This window comes from Vidua macroura, chromosome 4 (genome assembly GCF_024509145.1).
Source record: "Vidua macroura isolate BioBank_ID:100142 chromosome 4, ASM2450914v1, whole genome shotgun sequence".
In the NCBI taxonomy this organism is placed as follows: Eukaryota; Metazoa; Chordata; class Aves; order Passeriformes; family Viduidae; genus Vidua; species Vidua macroura.
Window position 1 is genome coordinate 55,249,221 of NC_071574.1, and position 26,409 is coordinate 55,275,629.

The 26,409-nt window shown below is 38.9% G+C and overlaps 2 protein-coding genes across 4 annotated transcripts in view; both read right to left on the reverse strand.

The window, feature by feature from the left end:
* The window catches only part of STIM2 (stromal interaction molecule 2), a 69,957-nt gene extending 60,872 nt beyond the window's left edge, over nt 1–9,085 (reverse strand). For both annotated transcript variants that reach the window (XM_053975327.1, XM_053975328.1), the window contains exon 1: nt 7,575–9,085. In XM_053975327.1, the coding sequence (XP_053831302.1) occupies nt 7,575–8,118 (544 nt within the window). In that variant the 5' untranslated portion in view covers nt 8,119–9,085. The remainder of the gene's footprint in view (nt 1–7,574) is intronic.
* A 14,493-nt stretch (nt 9,086–23,578) lies between these two features.
* The window catches only part of TBC1D19 (TBC1 domain family member 19), a 52,765-nt gene continuing 49,934 nt past the window's right edge, over nt 23,579–26,409 (reverse strand). Inside the window, exons 19-21 of one of the 2 annotated variants that reach the window (XM_053976310.1) lie at nt 25,848–25,963; nt 24,946–25,016; nt 23,579–23,964 (exon numbers count right to left, since the gene is read on the reverse strand). In XM_053976310.1, the coding sequence (XP_053832285.1) occupies nt 23,890–23,964; nt 24,946–25,016; nt 25,848–25,963 (262 nt within the window). In that variant the 3' untranslated portion in view covers nt 23,579–23,889. The other variant, XM_053976311.1, reaches the window with a different exon arrangement.

A 26,409-nucleotide genomic window follows, 5' to 3' on the forward strand; every position in this document is an offset into this window, starting at 1 on the left:
TGAAAATAACTGAAGCCAGCAGTATTTTCACGTAGATATACAATGTTACAGCAAGAAGTTACCTTGCAACCTGCCATATATAGCAATCTAGAATTAGAACTATGGTAGAAGGAAGACTCCTACTCAGAATAACCACCTTTCATATTTGTTTAAAAATCATCACAGAACACCTGATTTGCATATGCTTTTTATTTGTTAACAGTATAGTCTTTCTTGTTCGTTGTTCTTCAAATGAAAATACTGTGTAACACTTCAAAATGAGGAAAAACTAATCAAGCTTGTCATTTCCAGACTACTAGAGAGAAACATTCTTTTTATATGCTTCACATCTAGCTATAAAAACAGAAGACCCACCTACTTAGTGAGGGCAGAAGGGAGGAATGCATTTCAAGTAAAGCCTGTGGCTGGGACAACAAAAATTCAGATCTACAAAAGTTATTAGTCAAAGCTTATCATTCCCTAGCAAAGCTCACTGAACATACTTCTACATGAAAACTGAGCATATCTTTAAAATAATCACTTATTGGGCCATTCACTCATTTGTCAAAGGCTACATTTAAAAAAAAAAAAAAAACAACAAAACAAACAAAACAAACAAAAAAAACCCCACCCCCCATTCAGGAGATTGTCTTGACAAATATCCAGGGAAGCCACAAGGAGTTATTTACTATTAAAAATATCATAACATTTGTGCGAAAATTTCCTTTTTAAGTAACATATTTAACTTGCAGGAAACTCTGAATTTAAGTAATTCAGTTCACGGAGCCATTAGATGGAACTGACAAAAACCGTTCCTTTATCACTGTAACATTATCACACGTTTCATATTTGCATACAATTAACCCCTTCCTTTATTCTAAACTACAAAGTGAGAAGGAGCATTTAGACCACACTTTCACAAAGTTTCTCCTTTTAAGGAGAAAGTACACAGAACCTAGAAAACCAAAACATCTTGAGCGAATTTTTATTCAAGAAAATCTTGCTTAAATTAATACTCTATCACAAGGTTTGTTTGCTTTTAAACACAGCTTTAAATAGGTTAAAGTAAACTACTGTTTTTAGTAAACTACTCATCTCAGTTCTAGGAGCTGAGCATATGACAATTTCTCACAAATGAACATTAACTACAGAAACACAGTACACACACACAAAAAAAAAAAATCAGGTATTAAAATTTCAGCTGGAGACAGTTCCAGAGGGGTGGACTGCTGACAGTTTTTAAATGATTTATGACGCATAAGAAAAGACAGGAAAGAGAAACTGTTGCCTAGAGGAAAAGGATCAAAGCTATCTTTGCACTCCTATAAATTCTGAGCTACTGCAGAAGTCAAGCTTAACACAATCCAAGTAGCCTCAACAACAGTTCCAATTTACACAAGCTTCTGTGGTGCTGCCTGTGGTTTGCAATACAAGCTGCAGTAACTCAGTGATGTGTTCCCTTCCCATCTCAACATCTAGGAATCGCTGAAGATTCACCTGCAGTAACACAACACTGCCTGCATTGAGAGAAAATCTCCTGATATACTTAAAAATCTTGGCTAGACACCACAAGAATGAGATCGAAAAGGTCAGTGGTTCTTACCTCTTAATTTGAATTCTGTTGAAACAAATGAGTCAACAGTTCTGAGTGCTGTGAGCTCTTTATTCTTAATTCTACTGACAAGCATAGTATTTTCAATTTCCAAGATGAATTTTTAGTTAAAATTCTACACTTCATCTCATTATACAGATTTAAAGACACCCGCCTCTACCAGTTCTTTGAAAAATGCCATGGATTTTTCAGATTTGAAGGAAAACGAGCAAGATCCAGAAGAAACAGGCAGGGGGAGGAAAGGTATAAATAAACTCTCTTCAGTTAAGTTTGAATTGCTCAGAGAAGTCAAGTGAACAAGCGCAAATTTTCTGACAATCATCACATTCTGTTTGTGCTGATTCTAAATTTTAACAACACATTATAATTTTATTCACCCCTCCTCTTTCAGATATGCAGTTTCCATAGTAACTGGCAATACTTAGTAGTAACCAAAGGCAGAATAACACTAACTTATGTAATAACTTGAAACTTACCTGGGTTTCTAAAAATGTGTATATGCTTATTTCAGAACAACAAACATTGTGGTTATTTATTTTTTACACATTGCCTATGTGGTCAAGATAAACATCTCAAGTTTCTGTATTTTAAAAAGCCAGTTTCACAGGCAGGTTGTAACAGACTAATCCCAATGAAGTCTTCTCATATATCAGGATTTCTGCAGTAAATTAGTCAACACTTAAGTAAAATAATACATTTTTGACTTCTGAGGAGTCTTTGACTATGCACTAAAAAATTAAAAAAGAACACTAGAAATTATCTTGGCTTTCCCACATCACAGCTCTTTGCTATGCATTCCTCTTCCTAAATATTGATTGACAAACACAAAAAACACAAAAAAGATGTAAAGATGTCCAAGTTAGAGAACACAACCTAAAAATCAATTAGAAGGCTATCAAACTGCTTACTTCCTACAAATGCTAAAAAACCACAGCATTTTTAGGTGATTTTCATAGTAGCAGTGTCATCATAGGAAATTTTATCAAGATCAACAGCTCCTGTCACTGGGTACAGTCTTCTTTTGACAAATCCATGGCAGCCCAACTCTAGTTATGCTAGATCAGTATCCCTGGAGTTAGGCAGAAGAAAATGAGTCATGCCCAAGTTGCGTAGGCCCAGCTTTGCAGAATGGGGTAGGAGGTCCTCACAAAAGCAGAGCTGCCTTCAGAAAGTTTATAGCTGAAAGGGCAACACAAAAACCTGCTGATGGAGAGATGACAGAGCTCAAACATTTCAGGGAGCAACACTGGGGGTATTAAGAAAGGGTCTGCTACATACTACTACTCTAACACAAGAAAAAGAAAAAAACAGCTAAATAATGTGTCTAAATCACAACACTAAGACTGAACCATCAGAAGAGGTGAAGGAAAAACCTCACAGGACACCAGAAGGTGCAGAACACACTGGCAGAAGCACTGAAGAGTTACAATCAAAACAGTGGAAGCCTGTAAGGTAAAAAAAAACCCAGTTAAGGGCAAAGGAAGTTACAAGTGCTTGATGTCTTATCTCTGAGTGAGAGTCCAATGCCACTAAGCTTCATAAAGGCCAGGATTTTTCCTGGTTAATTGTTTTTTAATATTTGTTTCAAAACTGTCTACAAATTCATCCATTCACAGCTTTTTTAACTGTATCTCATAGTTATGAGAATGCAACTGCTGACTGAGCTGTAAAAACACAGATCTCTCCTGAATTTCTTCTATTCTTCATCACTAAAAATAAAAAAATATGCTAAGAAATTAAAAACTTAATTTAACTGAGAAACTAATTATCTTTCAACGACAGATGACTGCATTGAGATGCTATCAAAAAGTAAATGATAGCTTGAAGTCAACACCCTTTAGAGGAGACAGGACTTCAAATTTCTGTCCTCCCACCAGAAACAGTAAAACCAGATTATAAGGAGCTTTACTAGAGACAAACAGAAGAAATGAAATTGCAAAAAAACAAACAAAAAAAAAACTAAACCTGTAATGCTGAGTCTCCATCACTACAGAAATCTACTAGCAGTTTACTAAGAAAGCAACAGAAGTCTCATAGCTCACAAACTTTTAAGACAAGTGCATGCCAAATTCATTTCACTATGTGCCCAAATTCACCATCCTCTTTGTATTAGCTCACCATACACGAAGCCTCACACACAACCACCAAATTCAAAATGCATTATTCAAGCCCCAAAAAGGTCACTGATGCAGTTTCACAGTCACCTTAGTGATAAAATTCTATGAACAGCTCTGTTCAGACTATCACTAAGTGCCATCACAGGAAGCAGACCATTCTTGTTCCCCTCTCTTGACACCATGCTCCTCCCTCTTTGCACTGGTGCTGGCCTAAAGTAAGCCAGGAAATAGTCTGATAAGAAATTCATCATTTTACCTGTTGCCTTTGGTTCTTGTCACATTCCTGCAAGCCAAAGCAACAGACAGTGCTCATCACAACATTAGGGCAAGTCAGGTGATACAAAGCAGAAAGAGAGCATAGAACGCCTTCCCTCCTGGTGGGTTTCCAGTAGTGGGATGAGCATGCCTACTCCTACTAGCTCTCTTCTGGTAACAATATTGTCTGCATGGCCAGCTGGGGTCAATCCAGAGAAAAAAGCCCCACTTAAACAGCCACCCACATTAGAACAGCTTAAGCCAAATGTAGAGTTGCAGCTAAAGACACATTTTCCAGAAACCTTCACTTCTCAAATGCCAAAGTCTGATTAATTTGAAGAGCTCAGAGTGTTAACATGATGGCTAAGTTCCAGAATAGAAATGTAATTAAAAGAAAAATCTTTGAATTATTAAAAAAAAAAAAAGGTTACATTATGTTTCTTATTGTTTCTTCAATGCAGTGCTGTAGTTAAAACTGGTCTGAAATATTATAAGACATAATTTGAGAGAAATTTATTAGCCAAACACAGGTGCAGGTTCTCTGTCACACCTAAAGGTAGCCAAGTTAATCCATGATCATGGATTAAATTTAAACATAAAAGAATCCATAATTATCCAGAATTACAAAGCTACTTAAAATTGGGTGAATATGAAAATGTGAAAACCCAGTGCTATCTTCAAGCTTAGAACAGAAGGTTCCTTAAAACCTTCTACCAAATTAAGCAGTGAACAAGCAGAGCTGGAGTGAATAGCAAACAGCCTCATGGTGTTCCCTCCAAGGGAGACATAGTTCTGTTGGTCCGATTTTCATAATCACAGCTAAATACCTTCAAGCACAGTGTCACATTACATATTCAGCTGTCATTTATACTGTTAAAAAGGCACATATACACAGGAAAGACAACAGTAATGATAATCTATATATTCAATTAAGTAAACACCTGAATATCTGATAAAACATGGCAAAAATAGAATCATAGGCTCTCCCCTAGTCCTGAAACTCATCACACATACCTTTTCTGTCAAACATCTAGATTATCTTTGCCAGTTTCTTCTCTAAGCCAATAAAAACCTCTGAGACTGGGAACCTGTGTAACAATTTATGCAATTTGACTGTTATAGGTAAAAACTTTCCAGCCTATATTTAATCTAAATCACACCCACTAAAATCTACTTCCTCTTAACCTACATCTCAACCACATTAAAAAAAAAAAAAAAAAAAAAAAAAAAAAAAACACAGAAAAAAAGCTTTAAAAAACTCCCAGTACTTCTGTGAACCATTTCTTACATACCCATCCCACAGCCTTTTCCACCACATCAAAATAATCCTGTACTTTAATGAGAAATAAAAAATTAATTCATAGGTTCTGAACCTCTCAAACCACATCGCTACATTCCTCTATACTATTTGGATTTAATACTCAAAACTAGAAATAAAAGTGCTATCAAAAAGAAAAAAAAAAAAGAAAAAAAGCCTTCTGTAATTTAAACTCAATCAACATATCCAAGGATGGTATCTACTTTTGCCAGCTGCAAGTTGCTCATTTGGACCAATTTGTGACTAGAAGTCCTGAATTATTTCCTACAACTCTGTTTCCCAAGCATCTCTATCTAAGCATTCCATAGCCTCTTCCTAGTGCAGCATTTTATATTTAGTAGCTTTTTATCTTCTGGACTGTACTTCTCAAACCAATCCAAATTACTGAATTAAAAGTTTCTCCTGTTGTTTTCCAGAGGAGTGTTGGCATTCTCTCCTAACTCAGCAGCACATTTGCAACTTTCACCTTTTAGGAAAATGACAGATAATATAACTAAAATCACCCCCTGAAAAAGTCATCTGCTTTTTTCCAAACCTTAAGAGTTCTTCCAGCTTTGCAAAAAGTAACTTAAAACTATTTGGGAGTTAGTTCGATAGGCAAACAACCTCCATGACAAATTGAAACATGTATTTATTAAGTGGATGAACACAGAACTATGTTGAAACCGCCTAACATTTAAAGCTGTTTATAAGACAGCTTTTAAGTACATGTATTTTCCAGGCCATATTGTCATGTAACACAATAAATCCACTTAGAGCATGTTAGATTTCTCAAATAATTGTATTTCTTCTTCACCAGAGTCACTATAAAGTGGGAGAGAACACAACTGATAGGCATCTCAGTACCTTTACAATCCATAAAACATTTAAAAATTTTGGTTTTTTTCCATACAGACTGACACATCAAAATTGATTAAGCACAAAATGTAGACAGCATCAGCAGTATCATAGATAGAACTGCTTAATACCACCTATAACCAGATCAGTCACAATCAAAAAACAAGAAGAGAGAGAGCTGTTCTGATACAGCACTTCCACAACACCCTTGGGAGGTACAACGGCTGCTTCACAGACTGCGGATGTTCCAACTTCCTTAGTTCATCCAGCAAGCCAACAGATTGGACAATTCCCATTTCAGAAACGTCACGTCCCCAAACAGGACCGCTAGATCACGTAGCCTTGCATCTCTACCTTGGAGTTATTTCACGACTGCTGCTGAAGTTTCATTAATTCTAATTAAAATTCACGTCTTTAAGGTGTTGGGCTGAGAAGAAACCCAAGTATGTGTCATCAGCTGAAGTTCAACACTTGCAGTTCAGGGTGTCAATACTATTCCAAACAACATCAGAAGTTTTTCTCTGAGAAACAGACACTACTTTGATTCTGAAGGGAGATGGGTTTTTTTTGTTTCGTCCACCTTCCATGTTCTTCCTTCCAATTACGGAGCTTTTTGAAAAGCACATTATGAAACAAGACAAACTTCTAAATGTTTCCGAGAATTTCCTAACGTACAAATCCCATTTTCTTAAGTGAACTGTCTAAAGGCAGTAAAGCTTCCTCCTGTTCATTACAAGATAGATTCAGAACACGTATAAGCCATTCAGAGCCATCAAAGCCTGCTGAAATCAGATTATTTTAAACGTTTCAGTATAACCGCTGGTTTTGATTGCAGGCATTCCCAATTGCCCTAAGTACGGCATTCCCAATTGCCCTAAGTACGGTAATGTGACTTTTCTTTAAAGAATTAAGGCTGGAATGCCTTCCACTTTCCCCGAGAACTAAACCCCCCTGGGGGCAGGGATGGACACCTCTGCCTTCGCAGGAGCTGTGCAGCGATACAGCGGGACTCGGCAGCTGCCTGTGCCGAGTCCCTCGCCGTCCCCGCCGCAGCTCCGTCCCGGCCGGAGGCCGCTCCGCGGGTGCGGCGCCGGGGCGGGCGCGCTCGGCCGTTCTCGGCCGCGGCTGGCGGCGCCCCGGACACCCGCACGGGCGGCACCGCGGCAGCCGACGCGGAAGCGGAGGCTCCGGATCCCAACAATATCGCTATTCAACAGGATCCTGCACACATCCTGCGGCGGGCTCCTTCCCGGGAAGGGCCGCGCCGGGCAGTACCGCAGTGCCGCCGCTGCAGCCGGACCCCCTGCAGACCGGCCCGGCGCCCTCTGCAGAGCCGCACCGCGCCCGGCCCCCCGGCGGCGGGAGGCGGCTCGGGGGCGCCCGGGAGAACAGCGTCCCACCCCTCCACCGACAGCCCGCCCGCCCGCCCGCCGGCGGGACGCGCGGGGGCCGTTACCTGTCACCGGCTCCGCCGCAGAGGCGGCCGCGCCTCCCCGTCCTCCCCGCCGGCCGCCGCCGTCCGCAGCCTCCAGCTCGCACCCCGCGGCGGCGGCGGGCAGGAGCAGCCCCAGCAGGAGCAGGCAGGTCGGCACCGACCGCACGCCGGGCGCTCGGAGCCCGCTCATCGGTACCGCCGCTGCCGCGGAGCGAAGGCAGGAACACAAGGACCGAAGGAAGGAACGCAGGGCTGGAGCTCCGCGCTGCGCCGCTGCCGCTCCGGCGGCACCAACCCGCTCCGCTCCGCGCCGCCTTCCGCCGCTTCCGGCGGCCCCCGCGCCGCCGGGCGACACGTCACCGCGCGGTGACGTCACCGGGGAGGCGGTGGCGAGCGGCGCGCGGCCCCGGTCCCGCTCCCCGGACAGCGCGGCCCGGCCCGGCCGGGACGGGACGGGACCGGGGCGGAGCGGGCGGGACGGGACGGGACGGGACGGGACGGGACCGGGACGGGACAGGACCGGCGGCAGCCGCAGGTGCCGGGACCGCGCCCGGGCCGCCTGCATCGCCGGGCGCCGGGGCGCTTCTGCCGGGGAGCGGGGAGCAGCGAGCCCCTCGGGGGGCCCGCCCGGCTCCCGCCAGCCCGTGCCGGGACCTGCGGAGCGCCGGCTCCCCCGGGCCGCCAGGCGTGTCCTGGAGCCCCCTCAGATCCAGACCGGCTGGGCCGGATTCAGCAAAGGCACAACGTGAAAATAAAATGTTTTAGCTACAGGGCAAAGCGAGACCTTGGACTTCGTTAAACTTGCCCTTATCGCACCGCCAGTGCAGATAACCTGAGGAGAGCTTTCTGCAGTTTAGGTTCGGTGTGTACTACAGCACTCTCAAAACATCAACAAAACGAGAAAAGAAAGAGTCTCAAATCTGATCTCACACAACTGAAACCAGGAAAACTAAGTTTTCACAAAGATTCAACCGTGATTTCATTGTCCTTAAAATCTTGACCAAAAAAACCCCACTTTTGCTTATGATGTTTCTATCAAGACACTGAATGGCAGTAAAGTTTGTTTGTCCTCTGTCCTGTCCAAACCTGTGGTACTTTACAGCATTCTGTTTAGAGCCATTTAACGAGAATAACACAGCCTTTAAAGACCAAATTCAATCTAGTATCTTAGATACACAGTACGTGAGAAAATAACACAACACAGATGCTAAAAGCTATATAAACTTTACATTTTCTATTAACTATTGCAATTACCTAAGAAATAACAGAAGAGGGGTTGAAAGAGCCTTGAGAAAAGCCTTTGCCTGCTATGTAGACCCTCCAGGAGACAGGAGCAGGACATGGAGTTGTACAAGCTGCTTCTGCGGGTCAGCAAAATCTGGAAAACTAACTGTGAAATCATTGCAGTACTATTAAATGCAGCAGGAAACAATTTCTCTACTAATATAGTTGGCATGCAAGCTCCATCCCAGTTGAAACATATTTTTATGGGTAAAAAAATACTAAAACTTTAATCATATAGCATATAAAGATTTGGAAAATGTGTCTAAACCTGATGAACTCTGATTGAATTGTGAAGTCTGTGCATAGCGTTATCTTTTCTGCTGGTGAATAAAACAGCTTTTAAAGACTAACAGTATCTGACCACATCTTGTGCAAAGAGAACAATGAAAAGCCTGTATCTTAAAAAAGCTTGTTCAGTGCTGTTTAACTTTAAGGAGGGGAGCTGGAGCAGAGTAAATTTCCCAGATGGAAACAAAGAAACCGGCTGTTAATTTAATTAATTAGTTAATGTTATATTACAAAGAGAGAGGAATGCATAAAGGGCACATGAAAGAGGCAAGTTTCCTGGACAAGTGTGAACTGTTTTAACTGCGAGTTGATGAAGTCAAAAGATGCAGACTGCACAAGTACTGTAAAGAACAGCCTATTCTGCATCAGAATAGCTGTGAGATGGGGACACTCCAAGAAAACTATGTGGGCCTTAAATAATAAATGTTCCTTTCTAAAAGTCCTCTTTCAGTATTGGTTCATTCTCACCTCCTACTTTTAACTACAGTCCCCAAATCATTAAGCATGGAATGGATTGTTTTCAAGCAATGTCTGTGTTCTGGAGTTGGGGGGATGTCACTGCTGGTCAGGACACCATAACAGAAGATCTCGCAGTGAGAAGCTTCTTAGCTGGAAATGCCTCATTTCCAGTGCCACTTCATATCATGCAAAATCAGCTGCATGAGCTCAGAATCAAGGAAAGGCTGCAGCCTAACCCGTTAATCCACAGAAACCTAAATAATTTGTGGTTTCAGTATGAGGACCCAAATTCTAAGAAGGGCCCTTCATCACAGAATCAGAGAAAAATGTATGATCTCCAAAGTTCTTCTAGTCTAACTCCCTTACTCAACCCTGAGGAACATCACTCATAACCAGATGCCAGTTTCATTTCAGACTGGTAACCACTACTTTTTAAGTAAGTGGTTCAGACTGCCATCCACCTTGTCTACTTACCCCGTCCCTAGTGGACTACAAAGATGCTGTGGATGTCACATCAAAAGACCCTTGCTAAAATCAGTATGTGCTGCTCTTTTCACTTCAGTCATAGAACCAACTCTCTCATGACCGAAGGCAATTGAGTTGATGGAACTGTGCTGGTTTTCTGAATTGACTCATTCTTTGTCATCCAGAAATGGCTTCCAGAAACATGTCCTTCATTATCTCCACTGAGATACTTGGTAAGGATGACTGCTCTGCAGTTTCCTGCACCTTGCTTTGATGATGGATGTGACATTTGCTTTTTTCCAGTAACTGGAAATCCCGTCTGATTGCCACAGCCTTTAGAAGGTGATAGGATGCAGCACAATGAAGTTAATCACCCTCCTCAGCACCTTTACAAGCAGCCCCTAAGGACTTGCAAACATGTAATTTGCTAAATTTGCTGAAGTCTCTTTCTCCAAACCTTGCCAAACTAGGCATGGAGCTTTGTGAACCCTAAGGGCTGACCTTGCTAGTAAAGAACAAGGGAAAGAGGACTTCGAGCATCTCAGCCTTTCATCACTAGTGACCCACCCCATCCATCAGCAGAGCTGAGTGGGTTTTGGGATGTCTGCTATTCAGAATGCTTTCTCTACCTCCTGGCTGTAGACAGTTGTAATAGAAAGGCTGGAATTTGTTGTGAATGGAGAATGAATGGTAATGTCTGGGCATGGGGTCGCTGGATGAAGCACACAGCAGCAAAAGAGTTCTCAGCTTGGACTATGCTATTGGCATTCAAATTACCCAACCTAGCACATTTGTGTGCAGTTTTACAAGACACTTTTTCTCTTGTTCTGGAGAAAAAGAGCAATGAAGAGATCCTGATGATTTACAGAGGTGAGACAGCATGAAGACACTGATCACTATCAGCTGCTAAAGGCTACAAAGAAGCATATCCAAAATCTCTGCACTGTTGCCAGCCAAGAGGAACCGAGACGTGAGGAGAACCTCAGAGCTGGTGTCACTTCTCTCCTGTGTAATTGCCATGGATGCTGGACCCAGCATAGTCTGGACAGAGTCTCACCCCTGGGCGGCAGATGGCAGCCTGGTCACCTCTGCCTTGGTGCCCCGTGGCTGTACGGGAGCACACGTTCCCAGTGCTCCGGAGCGTGGGACACCTGAGAGTGTGAACAAAAGTTAAAGTTGCTTTGTTTCGAGGTCTGCTTGAAGTATAACCATGTTCTCCGAAGAAGGTCTGGCACTGGCATATGCACGTTATTGATAGAATGTTGCAACAGCATTTCCCAAAAGTGCCTACGTTTATCTTTTTGCAGGGAGCAAAATGGTCTCAAAGCCTTAAGAGTTCAGCCATTTATGTTACTTTCTGTCACGAATCCGGATGAGTATTAATGGACTCCTACAGTCTTGGTCGAATTTTCAGAGTGTTCTTTGCTGTATGGATAACCTGAGAGGTTTTTATTTGCGTCTTGTCCTGCATCCTTCCATTGATCTCCAGAGCAGAAAGCTTTTTTTCTCTTTTATTAGTGTGTATTAACTGCTTTGAGTTGCCTTTCCTGTTAGCAATTTTATCATTCACCTAGCCTTAATCACCACATTGATTTATCTGAACAGAAAAAGGGAGAGGAAATAATCTTCGGAGTTGTTTAATGCCAACAGTTCTTTCCAATATATACATTCAGCCAGCCTGACAATAACCCTGAAGCAGGTTTGAACAATAGAATAAAGGAAAAACAGTATTTTTTTCTGCCCTTTAGTGCCATTTGCAGTCTCTCCAAACTACAAGCTGTGAATACTCTGGGTAGATGAGAAGACTGACGAGGGAAAATGAGCATGACTAGTAATAACACATGAGAAAGAAACCTCGTAGGGGAAACAGAAACAGCACGAACTTAGAAAAAAATGCTACAAGGTCACCTTACAGGAAAGAATGCTCAGAAATTAATACAATAACTTTTTTTTTTAATTAAAAAACAATGCAAGTACGAACTGGCAATAAATTCAAATTCAGATAAGCAATGGCCACCAGATTATTGGTAAATTGTCCAAGAAACATTTGGTTCTATTAGTGCTATGAAAAGAAACATTCATTTTTGAACAGACTTGAGATTAAAATTCAAATATCTTCTCTTGATTAGAGAAGTTATTCATATCTGCACCCAAATTATAAAACTTCATAGTTCTCAGATTTCATGTGCTGATAAAATATCAAATGAAGGGGGAATTTTGTAAGATTTCTATTTGCCAGGATGAGAGGATCAGTTTAGGGACCCCTTCTTAGTTGTTTCTGAATTACTGAAGCTTATGTTTTGGGGCGGGAAACTTGTTAGTTCAAGAGGAAACTATACAAAGTATTTTAAGTGGGCCTGTATTTCCAGCTGTTAATGGACTAAGAAACTATGGGTCATAGATGTTATCTCAGTCCAACAAGAAAATTGAACTCAGAGAAGGGAAGTCAGTGAAACATCTTCGTTATCTGATAGGAGTATTAGCCTTTAGGATCTTCTTATCAGTGACCATGAGTCTAGATATCCCTCAAACGAGTAAATTACCTGGTAATAGGCTAAAATGCTGCATAAATTACAAAATCTCTTTCATTAAGAAAGAAGAAGCAGTCATTAAGGGTAAAACAAGAGCTGCAGATCTGCAAAGAGCTTTTCTATTAAGTTTCCTAGTTTGAGAATTTTTTTTCAGTCAGCATTGTCACAGGCATTGCAGAAGATTTTTTTTTCTTTAACACTTATGGAATAAAGACAAATATAGAAGAAGTCTTGGAACACACAATGTTCAGCAAGCGTTCATTGCAGCTGATTCTTGTATTTTCATAGAAGCTTTGCTTATCCTTTTTTCAAATTGTTGAGTTCTTTATGGGAACAGAGATGCCATTCCAGTTAAAGATGCTGGCTAGGCAGACTGTGGTTGGATTATGTTTATTTCAAAAATAAACAAAGACTCAATCTGTTTACACAAGATCTGGAGGCACATCCGGAGATACCGAGTCTGAAGGAAAACAATGGCAGAATGAGTGAATAAAATATTTCAGGCAGCACTTGGATTTCTGGAATCCGTAGTAAGAGCCAAAAACTTGCCAGGACACAATCTTACTGGTGGTGCAGGAGCAGGGACGGATTTTGCTATCTTGAATATTTTGGCTTGTCAGACTATAACAGGGTGACAGGTTGTTATATATTTTGACAGCTAAAGACCATTTTGGAGCAACACAAAAATGGTTGTGGAAAAGAATTACCTTACAGATTTAGGTGATCAGAAATATGTTAAAAACTACCAAGGGACAATCCTGGAGATCATGATATGACAAAGTTAATAACCTGACCTACTCAGAACATACATCACTACAACTGGTTTTGCCAAAATTGATTGCCAGACTGTAAAAGTCCAGGCATCTTATTAAATTTTAACAAGACTTTGCTTCTGGTAATTTTGCATTCACAGTAAAATCATAATGGATTTATGATTTGAATAATGAATCATAATTCATTTGTAGTTCAAACTGTCTTGAAATGATCAGTGTACCCATTCCTGATGTTTAATGAACAGCAATATTAATACAACAAATCCATACATTAAAAATAAATTGCTGGCTTTTTCACTTTTCAAGCAATGTGAGAATTTAACCAATTTCAACACAGAAGTGAGCTATAGACATGACTCGCCAAAAAAGGCTATCTTAGAGGAAATGGAGGACAGACCATTTTACCACCAGATAAAAAAAAAAAAAAAAAAGATCCCAGTATGTACATAATATTTCTTTCACTTTCCCTGAATCTCAGCAAATCTCTAAATCTGCCATTACCTAAGCAGAGACAGTCAGTGCTTTGTGTCTTCTTATTCCCTCCCTTCCTGCTAGACAGGAAACAAGGAAAAGCACAATCAGGAGGTGATGAGAGTCACTACTGCACGACTACTTTTATCTTATAACAAGCATATTGACCAACTGTGTGAAAAAAAATAGAATAAAAATCACCATTAAAAAAACCATCATTTGGACAGAGTCATTTAGCACGTTCTCGTGAGTGCAGCAAGTATTGAAGACTACCTCCTGGGACATGTTTGGGTATGTTTTTGCTCAGAGAAAATAGTTCCTACTCATGTGTAACAGGAACTGTCAGAATGGAATCTGCTTTTTCAGGCTGGTACAGGCATTCTGGGGATCAGTTTTAATTTTCTCAGTGTCTATAAATTAACTTGCATTAAAAATAATGTGAGTAGTAACTTTCAGAATATTTTTTTCATCTAAATAAAGGCTTAGTTCATAATATATAGAGCTGTTCTTTACCTGAATGAGCATGGTCAGAAAAATGCTGTCAGATTAATTATTTACAATGGAAATAATCTGTCCCTTTATGATAATATTTGGGATAAGAACAATTACTATTTATGACCTTCTGAAGAAGCAAGAAGAAATTGGCAAAAGCTTTTACTTCAAATGTGGTTTTGATACTTTTAGAAGCATTGATTGAAAAGTGGAATGAGCAATCACTCAATCAGAAGTCAGAATTTCGGTGAGTAGGAGATTATATTCTCATGATCTGTGACTAACAGAGAGTAATAAAAAGCCGAGTGAATATGTGTATCATGTAAATACAATTCTATTGTCAGATGGTCTGTGGTAAATTGAAATGGCTGCTCTGAGGTCACAGCAAGCAGACTGTTTCCTGGAATTTCTGCAGGCAAGTTGCATATCCTGTAAACAGGAGCTCTCTATATCTATGGCATTGCATGGCCAGGTACTGTGAGTGACAACGACTTTAATAAATAAGATCATTCTGCAGAGGCAGAGAAAGCTGGTCTCAAATTACCCAGAAAGTTGAAGGACATATGAAAACCACTGCTAAGAAAATTAACAATAGATTGTTTTTTTCTTTGCCTCAATTTTTAAATGTTTTGAGTGGGGTAATAGAGGGAAAGCATCAGAGACTGCATCCTCAGTTACAAGGTCATTGGATACAGACAATTTTCGTACTGCTGGAACACAACCTTGGGCATTTGGTGTTATCACTTGGTACAAACAGCTGTATTTCTCACAAAAAAAAAAAAATTAAAAAAGAGTAAAACTTCATCCATTGCTTACATTTTCAGAAAGAGTACACATAGTTCATTTTTATTCCTGCTTGCTTTGCAGGTTGTGGTAATTGCAAGATTGTGTGCAATGTGCTAAGCTTCCTTGAGCATTGGACTTGAACAAACTTTCATGATCTTCCTTGGATCTGGACTTCTTCTTATTCCTTTATCTGCCCATTATGAAATTGTGACAGTTTTGGTTAGGGTGGGACAAAAAGGTTCTGTATTCAGTGAAATTTTTCAGCTTTCTGATGACTTGTATATGTCATATGTATATGACAGGTCATATTTTTTATCTTCTACTTAATGAGTTCAAGCAGTTCTTTCTAAACTCTTCATAGTAGTCAATAGGAAATGCAAGGAAGGGCTCAACTAAAAGTCTAAATCAGAGGCAGTCAACTCTTAATCCCTTTAGAATCAATAGAGAGTAATGGGAACTTCAGGTTGCTAATTTCTTACTAAAATAAGCATCTAAGATCTGAAGCTTTTCAAAGATGGAGAGGAGAGGCAAATCAACTTTCAGGAAAAACAACGTATCTTCTGTCTCTTATCCATTAGGAAATGACCAACTAACACTGCCTCAATGCCTTTCTTTATTTTGTGTTCTTGGGACACAGGAATCAAAATACCTTTTGGGCCTTACTGATATAACTAGAAAACAACCATAAAAGAAACTGCTCACTGCATGAAGGAGTTGGAATGCACATCCAGTAGCAACAGGTAAACTTTTACTCATGTTTTAGCATCTACTTTCATGTTTATGCTGCAGTAATTTCAGAGAACGTTTTCAGAACTAAAATGACTAAAGAGAGACTTAGAAGAGTATTTGGTTCCTAACATGTGCTCCCAGTAGGATTACCTGTGCTAACGCCAGCAGTGTTCCCCTTCCCCTGGAATTAGTGTCTGTGACCACTCAATACTGAAAGTTTCGGTATCACTTCAGAGCAAGTCTCTTCTACACAAACTTGATCTCTCTGTAATCTGTAAAAAGTGACAAGCTGAAGAAACAATTACCTACATGATCCAAAAAATTAGGTTCATAGAATCAAAGAATGGGCTGGGTTGGCAGGGACCTTATAGGTCACCTTGTATGTTGCTAATGGCTTCTGAACTATAAAGGCTTGAGGCAGATGTGACACCTATAGAGAGTCACTGGAGAGAGACTGCAGTAAACCACAAACTATGGCCGTGGGTGTTGTTCCTCAAGGCAGGGTGGTTGCCTTGTCCTGAGAGTTTTAAGCTGAAAAGAACGAGTGGTGTGCCTCTTGAATGCTATGAACCTCCCTTTTTAGATCTAGCCGATCTCACAGCCTGAAAACTCACAGTGAAGTAAATGGGCTAGTGAAAATTTAAAATATATTACATTATGGAGGAAAGAAAAAGCTTAAATGCCTAGCATTAATCCTCACTGAAATCTTAATAAAGCACTGAGTCTTGAAAGAACATTTCTATTCCATAATAGCCCTGCCTTTGAATGGCCCAGTCCCACCAAAAGCAGAGTGCACAGCACTGACCTGTTTGCATTGGAACAATTTCCTGAACAGTATCAGTAACCATCTCTGTTTAAATGTCTGGACTGAAGTCAGGAGAGAGTAATTTATCCTGCATTTGTCATTTAAAAATCTCACCATGGTGTTTTCTAAGAAGGAACAAAACTTTCAACTAGAGAAAACTGAAAAGATGGCCTACATTTGCATCAAGAACATACTCATTTCATTGGGTTGTGCCCAGTTTACTGGAAGATCTACAGTAAATTCTACAAAAAGACGACTAAAAAAGCCAGTTCAACTCAGAATATTTTTTGTTAAACTGTTTGGAACTTGTGAACAAAAAAATCTCTTATCTATGAAAGGCTATTTCTTCTATAACATTTTACATTGCATGTGTTTGTACTGAAAAGGAAGGTGATATTTTCCATTATAAAATAAAACAGACTGAACCGAGATTTTATAATAATGTTCTGAACTGCCTATCAAGAAGAATAGTAGCCTTGAGTTGAAAACACAAATAACTGAGAATTACAGATCAAGCTTTTAAACTAGGAAAACACAAATACACATAATAATATATAAACCATATAATAATATATTACCACCTAATGCACAAAATTCATTATTGAATGAAAACAAAAAATCTCATCTGAATGGATAAAGATGGAACTTACATGTCAGAGAGACTCATGCTCTTTATATTAAAAAAACTCTCCATAGTTTACTTGAAAAAAAAAATTACAAATCTCAGGGGCAGAATTTCATCATTTTGCAGAGACAAGGAAAAATCTAACAAACTAGAAAAAAGTGTCCAGCTGCTAACATTATGAATTACTATTGTAGATACCATTATTGTAGATACCATAAGATGATACTTGTTTTTTTCTTTGCCCAGATTGCTAGGTTAACTTAACCCTAACCCTAACCCTAACCCTAACATTGTCTGTCTTTTCTCTGGAAATAGTATTTTCACTTTGTCCTAGTCTCATGTTCTAGAATCCTGTGTAAAGATCTAGTGTATACAAAACAAAGAAGTTTATTTGTACAATCTACACCTTGGCCCTTCCCTCATCCAAAGTCTAAGTAGTAGGATTGAGATTTCTGGCAATGTTTTCCATTTCCAATTACTTGCTTGCAAGTTAGTGCCTAACACTACTTTGTGTGTGATTTCTTCCAAAGCCAAGGTGGCCAAGGTCTTAGACAGGTTTTTTCCAGCTTTGAGTAAACACATAGATTATCATCCAGCCTGAGGAAATCGGCGCTTACAATGGTGCCTGCAACTTCCCTGCTTCTCTTTCACTACTCCCTTCTAACTGAAATCCTGGAAGGCAATGCAGCACTCCCTTTGTCCACAGAGCTCTCCAGTGTCTGCATTTAGAATGGTCACCTAGGATGTTCAAGAAAACACCCTGGGCATCACTTCTTGCTGTTTCTGGAGGACTGCGCTGACAGGAAGGTCTTTGATATATTTGGCTTTCTAAGACTGCAAACCTCTATTTAGGTCTTTATTAACCTAGATTGTGGCAAAGCCAAACATCTACCACTTCCACCTTTTAATTGTGTGTTTTCAAGACTGAATATTGATTAGCTGCCTAAATAAATAATACTTGCTGAAACCAACTCTGCACTATAATACTTACCCCTTCTCCCTATTACCACCTAATGCAGGAATGGACTGATACCAAATTTAAAGTTTTTCCAGGATTTCTTTGTAACAGAATAGAAACATATTTCTCAGGGGAAGAGGAAAAACCCTAATCAGAAAGGTTCCTGTTTTTCTGTAAACTGTAATTCCCACAGACAGGAAATTCAGATTAGACAAAACTATGTAAGGATATTTGTTGAAGATTGCAAAAAGAGAAGAGAGCAGAAGATAAAGCTCTGGAACAGAAAAATCTAGTGGTACAAGTCTGAATTTCAAAATTTATACAAACATATCAAAAAGACATTTTATCTTTTGTATGATTAACAAAACTTACTCAAGCTTTTAAAATTAAAAAAATATTGTTGAATAAAGATGCAATATAAAGTCAGTAGAAGAATGTGTACTTTGTTAAAAATACAAGTAGCAAATGATTGCTTTTTATGTTGCAGAGGTCACAGTTTACAGCGTTTGGACACCTTTTTCCACACACCCTTTTCCCATACCTTTTCCCTTTTTTTCAAGGATTGCTTTTCCCACAGTAGAAGTGCATTGCATGAGGCAGAGATGGCAGATGGGCTCTCCTGCCTCTGTGTTAATGGAAATGAGGGGCATTAATGCTCCTAACACCCCTTTCCCATGTCTGTCAGTTAGCTGAAATGCTTTCAGAAACTGGGCACAGTTAGCAAGTATTACAGGCTAAAATGAAACATCTAATTATGTTTTAAAGTCAGAAATGATGGAGAGAACTTCACTAGTAATGTGAAGTTGCTGCTAGCAACTGGAACTTCCTTCACAAGCTGTAACTATGCCAGTTTTCCACAGTTAGAACTTGATGTTAACATTAACGAACCACGATTGGGCTTCAAAGAAATGCTTGTTTTTGTAACCCAGATGCACTTGAAAAAAAAGGGAGAAAAGGGAAAATGTTGTGACACTAGACTTATTATCAAAAAAATTTAGATAAGAAATAGTACTGAACACATAGAAAATTAAATATTATTGCTTTTTATATTTTCTGCTGATCTACTATTTATAATTAACACTTATTAGGGCATAACTATCCTAAATAGAGCTTTTCAGAAAAAAAAAAATAGAATGTAACACTCAGAGAACATGTTTCTTTAATAAAATGAACAATCAGATACCTACTAAAACATATTATGTGAATAAAACATAATATTTTGCCGTTGACTATCAGATTCCAACTTTTCTCTTAGCAACATGATACACTTTTTTGTTTAAAGCAAAGCACAGAAATTGGTGACATGCTTTGTCTTGCACAAATTGTGTCTTTAACTCTTTTGTTAAATATTCCATTTATTTTGGTCATAATTCCAAAAGAAACAATTTGTTCAAACTGTTCAGCCAAACACAATGTCATTTGGCAAAGCACTGTGGTCCTCCATAAAACCAGTTCTCTAGAGATAATTGTTTGCACATATCAGTAGTCCAACATCTACAACATGCTGATTTTGAAATCTAGGCACATGGAGGCCCCTCTGCAACTTTCTTCAGAGAACCTCAAGTTCACTTCCTGCAACCAGCAATGTCTGACAAGACACAGAGTCAGATGAACCTCCCTGGGCTTAAACAAAGACTCAAAAAGATTGTCAAAAAACCAGTATCTCTCCCTTTGTATTGATTTTAAGGCTGATCCTGGTTAATATTTAGCACAGTCAGATGGCAGTACCACTGTTTATGTGTTGCAGGCATACAAAAGCATGGTGATGAACCCAAGACAAACATCTTGTCCTAACCACAGACTCATTCTGTCCCTCTTAATAACTGGTGACTTGTGCTGCACTGTGTCCTCCACAGAAAAGACAAGTATCCCAAGATGCTTCTCCAAAGCATAACTGGCCAGTAATGCCATAATTTGGTATGTATACTATTAATTGCCTAATTTAAAGAATACTAAGTTGAGACATTTTAACACTGTTTTAAAGCAGAGCATAACTGTCACACTGCTGGATCAAAATGATCTTCCCTGCATTAACAATTTTGTTAAGGTACTGAAAAAAGCCAAGCACAAATTGTACAGGAAAAAAAAAAATCTTTCAGTGATTTCAAATAGCAGCACACAATCTCTAGATTCTAGAAATTTTGGTTTATTCCATGGTTATTTGCTGCAATAAGTGGTGCAGATCACAGATGTACAGCCCCTCACTACACGTGTGACCTTGTGCTAAAAGCCTGAAACCTCCAGAAGGGTATTTTCTGCCTTCTGTACTGATCCCTAAAGCTGTGAATAAACCCTGAGTCTCAAGTGCTGGAGTTGTCCTTCAGCACTTCTGAAAGCTCCCACAAGAATGATAGCCGGTATCATTCCTCTGCCGGAGGGGGAATTAGTCACAGGGGCTGTTTGCCCTGCGGTGCTGCCCAGTCCAACAGGAAGGCTGGCGAATGCCCCTGTGCCCGCCATTCCCAGGGGCCCTCACCTCGGCCCCGGCCCTGCTGCACTCCCTGCCCAGCAGCTGAGCTTCCTGCGGCTGGAGGAAACCTGCTGGAGCTGGCTGGGCAACACAAATATGTGCTTCAGCTGATTGCCCTTTCTGTGAGGGCTATGGGGATGGAAGCCGCTGGTCCAGCACATGAAAGCTGCCAGGCACAGACAGAAACGGCCTGGAAGAGGAAAAAGGAAGGGCCCAGGAGCTCCCACTGCCCCAGCTGCATCCGTCCCCTCCCTCCCCCATTTCCTCACATAAAACACTGGACAGAATATTTTACTGATTTGTTAAATTATGTTGAAAGGCTCTTCCCCTTCCTCACTGAAGATACAGCCCTTCAGTTTTGCAATTTATTGCAATACCTTTTATAAAATGCATATTTTATTGTTAATTAACAGATCACTGTATTGCTTTCCCCAAACTGAACTTTATACAGCAATTCTGTTTCAAGGAATCCCTTCCATCTTGTTGGAAGCATTTTATAAAATTCATTAGAAGACAGTAAAATAGGTGCAAGCTTCAGCTTTTTTTTTTTTTTTTTCTGTTTTCTGGCAACAAATAGAAATGTGTCTTGAATTGGAGACTCCTTGCAACCTTTTCCCTTTACTGGGATATCTAACTGTTTTACAGTCTTTATACTCTCTTCATTTCTCATAATAAAATTTGTTACTATGACAAAAATAAAATCCACTAAAAATTATAAACTGTTCTAGTTATTCAGTTGTCCCATGACCCAGCCATCAAGATTTGAGCTTCAACATATTTTTGGAAGCACTGAAAGAAGATAACTTGGGTACATTTTTAGACAAGCCTATTTACATTTGCATTTTTTACAACAGTCTATTTGACATTACAAGAAACCCTTGACAGACCATAGCCAGTATCCTAAGGTAAGCAGCAAAATATTTGATCATTATCTATAGATAACAGAGCACAAGGTTCCCTGTCCAGTCATCAGGAGAGACACTGGAACAGGTCAGGCACAGTTTAAGTGCCTCAGTGGGGAAGATGGAGGGGATTGCAAGGGAGATGGGAGATAAAAACAGACCATATTCTGTTAGTCATGGAACTGCTTGTTCAAACAAGAATCCAACAGTCTCTATCTCTGCCTACTTACAGCATTTCCAAAGTTATTGAAAATGAAAAAGAAGAGAAGATACTGCTCAAAAATCCCAATCTGGAAAAAGTTAAGGTACTGTTCAGATTCTGCACCATGTATGAGCACAAAGCAAACGGAATTAGAGGGTCAGCAGGCCTGTAGGGAATCTCCCTTGCTATTTAGTAAATACTTTTAATTCTTTATAATACCATGGTAAGCTTGAAATGACCTTATTGAGCCACAATCCTTGTGACTGCTTTGTAACATGGTAACTTTTAAACTGCTACCCAGTTTATGGATTTTAAAAACTGCAAAATGCTGCATTTTTAGATGCAGATCTGAAGATGAAGTAAGATCTTGTGGTTTATACACAAATTGAGTATACAGAAATGCAAACAGAAATTCAAGAGAGGAGAGACTGCTCACCTCCTTTAGGAATCTACTCTGTAATCTTCAGCAAATCACTTAATCTTTCTATGCCTTCATTTCCCATATATAAAACAGGGTAATACGTGCTGTAAAGGATAAAAGCTGTCACGTGTCTTTTTAAAAACTAAGTGTCACAGAAAAACCTCTAGTTAAACAGTTAAAACAACTTCTTGCAAATATTAAGGAAAACATCAATTTTCTCTATTATCCAGAGCAAAATTTCCCCAAATATTCTCAAACATTTTATCTGCTAAGGAGTTTGATTCTTTATATAGGAAGTGATAACACCAAGTCCACAACTTTACCTGTTTTTAAATAAGCCTTATAAATTTACCAGTTCAGTAAATTTCTACTACATTATCATGACAGAGACAACAGCATTCACAGACATACAACTCATACCCCTACCTGAAACTACAGCTTAGATCACCTGTCAAATTTTGAGCAAAGTATGAAGGATTCATGTTTCACTGACTTACATTCAGTATGGCAAATAATGACAATTACATGTACATAAGCATGTACGTGTTCATAAACCAGATAAAGACAGAAGTCCTATTGCAAATGCAGTGACTATATAATCCATTATCATTTTTTGGCTTAGAGCCTTTTTCAGGTGTTAAGATACACTCAGTCAAATCAGATTATTGATTCCAACTTTGGTATTAAACAAATCAAACAAATTTTGTGAAGAAGAGCTCACAAAAAGTATGACAGCTAAAAGATGATGCCAGCCTGGATTGTAGTGACATCAATATGAGCAGGGCTCTGGCACTGAAGCCTGAGCTGTTGAATCACAGAGGCTGGAAAACTGTCAAAGGTGTAGCACTGCTCTCCCAGAGAGGGTGTGGGGCACAGCAAAAAGACTCTTGGCATCATTCTCAGGGCAATATTTTGTCTCGTGCAAAGACCGGCTCCAACAAGTTCTGAAGGAAGCTGTGCTCAGGCCTTCTCTGCGGGGGAACACATTTTGTGCCTTTGATGGGACTCTGGGGAGGAGTTCAGCAGATGCCTGAGATAGCTTTATACCTAAGCAAAGATGGATGGGGAATGTGTGACTACATCTCTGTGTATGAAAAGAATAAACAGGAGCAGTTAACATGAGAAAGAAGATGGAGAAAATTTCTGTGAAAAGAATAAATAAGATAGGGATAGCAAAACTGAGGTATGATCCCATCTTTTCCATAGAAAACAAGAAAAAATAATCTTGCAAGTAAAAGTATCTTTATTTTCTCACTTGACAGTATTGGAGATTATATCCTCTAAGATGTGAGCCTGAAAAATTGATTTCATATTAAAAGAATAAGGGCTTTTACAACTCTGACAATAACATCACAAAACTCAGATCACGAATTAAGTTTACTTTATTTAATTTAATATTACATGCATTTTAGACAGTGATTCATATTATTTACTTGCACAAGTAGTCATTCTCAATGTACAAATAATAACCATTGCTTTTACAGTGGAATTCATTAGCATGCTCTTCACACAATTGTGTGTAAAGTTATTTTTTCCAGTTAGAAAATATTAAGGTAATTATTTCTAAATTAATTTTATACATGGAGTTTAATTTTGGTTTTATGCAGACATTGCATAGTTGATGCTTAGCTTCTCCAGAAAGACTGGAATGTGGTACCAGTATTGTTGAAACAGATCAAGTGACAGTTGCAAACAAGAAGATTTGAAGAAGAGGCATAACCTTCAGGGTTGAAAGGTCAGCAAGTACAGCCTAGGATGAAAATCAAAAAGGCTTGTTAAATTTGACATTTGAATCAAATTTCCTTAAAGCAAGTTAAGAAGTCAGGAAAATATTCAAATACTGACTACAATACTGCCAATAATTAGATGTGGACATGGCTAGAAACAAATTATACTGGCTTATGTTAGTACTGTATGGCATAATTTCTCATTGTAGCATTTCAAAGAAAAAACATGTTTACCCAATGTATAGTACCCAAGTAACTTTATTTTAGCCTTTAGCCTTACTTCAAACATACAAGGCATCATGGGTGAATAAGGAGTCTAACATTTCAACTTGTTTCTAAATATAATTGGGAATTAAGAATCCTTATCCTGTAGCTTGGCTAGTACTTGTGAAGTAAGTCCAATTTAATGCCTCAAATAATCAATGTCTTCTCATGAAAGTATGTTTTAAAAAAAGCCAAAGAAAGTGATCACAAACTGTCTAAATCTGGAAAAAATCAATCACTGTACTTTTGAAAAAAAGAAAAAAAATAACAGGTGACTATATATAGTAATAATCTTCATGCTAATAATTTCATTTTCTTCATTTCCTATGGCAGTACACACAGTGAAATTTCAGATTCACACTGACAAAGTAATCTTGTAAAATTTTTGTAATTTGTAGAACAGAAGCAACTAAAATGTACTGAGGAAAAGGGTACAAACCTCTGCAATATTTCAAAAACAATATATCCCACTAACACAGATTATATATTAAAAAAAAACTTAACTGTAAAAATAATTTTATAACACTGCATTTTTATAGCAAATATGCTTTATTTCCTTTTACTCCAAAAAAGCAACATTATGTACTGAATGTTCACAATTTCCTTATTTTTTATCTAAGGTAAGAATTTAGACAGAAAGATTTGCACTATGCATCATGTGCCATATGAAGCTTAAGTTACTCTTGCTGGCAAAGCATCAGAAACTATTTCAATCTCCTCTAAGTGAAACTTATCCTTACTTCAGCTGCAGCCAATGATGTCACCTCCATCAGGTTGACTGCTCGGAAAGCAAACACAGCAGCTGCCAGGACTGAAAGAAAATGTCCAATATTTAGGTTTCTGACCTGATAAGTAGTGGTTAGAATTACACTTGATATAAAATACCAATTTTCACTTAGTTTAATTATTTTGATTCTGAAGAATAATATACAACACGTGGCCATGTTTTGAGTTTTGTTGACCACTCTTTTGAACAGACAGGAAAAACACAACATTCTTTCAGGAAAGTCTGACTGAAAATGCCTGAGTTTAAGATGAATAGCTTTTAATTAAAAGGGACAAGCTCTCTTACATATACAAATGAAACCAAAACCTTTTCTCTTCTACTCACCTGCTTTGTATTTAGAAATTGACTCAACTGAAGATACATGTTTTCTTTAAAACCTCCATCTTAAACCTTCCTAAATATGAGGACATTATTTAGCTGCAAAACTTTCAAAGTGTCTTAAAAGATGCCCCTTCAAAGGAAGAAATCCAACAAAATCAGGGGGACTCTCAATTGCTTTAAGTACTGTAGAGGTAGTTGCCATAAATAACATGAATCTTGTTCTTTTGCAAAAGGTGATGAATTAATTTACCACTACCACTGAAGTTGGGAGAACATCCTGTGTTCTGTTCAGAGAGCACTTAGCATTTTTTGAGTATTGCCCTTAAAAAAATTACCTGACATATTTTTTATTAAAGATGCAGTACTCATGCAATTCCATTTTTCTAGATGATATATGCTTTGACATGTATGTAACCTGCTGTCTGTATTCAAAAAGCAACTTTTTTCTTCTCATCACAAAATACATTGAAGCTAATGAGTATTTGCCTTACATTCACACAGACTTCACACATTTTGTAAAAATAATTCTATTACCAGCAAGAATTTCTAGAGAATTGTATCCCAGGATTCTGTCCCACAGAAGCAAGAGCTGGTCTGTAGCTAAATAACCAGAAAATGCTCGTACCATCCATTTAAATGAAATTCGTAGCCTGCAAACAAGTGACAAACAATGGTTATTATATTTCTGCCTCCCATGATGATCAGATTGTCTATAAATTGAAAATACTTCATTATCCTTCTGCATTTCTCTTCCAGGAAGAATAAGCATTTTCTCTTGCTGCAGTAGTAATCAATATTTTAATTTGCAACAGCCATCATAAAATTATTTAGCATCTTATTTAATAAAGTACTAATATTATTCTCATAATTATTCTGATCAAACAATCACATTAGAGTGACCTTCAGCTATTATCACCCTCAATGTTTCTTCCTTTCTGCTATTATTGTATTAAGATGGATACCAATTAAGACAAAAAGGTTTTCAGGTTCTCCTGTGCCTGGCGCCATGAATTCACTACTAAATGACTCTTGCTCTCTTGCCTCTTCCAATACCTTCTGCTGAAACGAACACATCTCTGTGTCTTCTGTCCCCTAG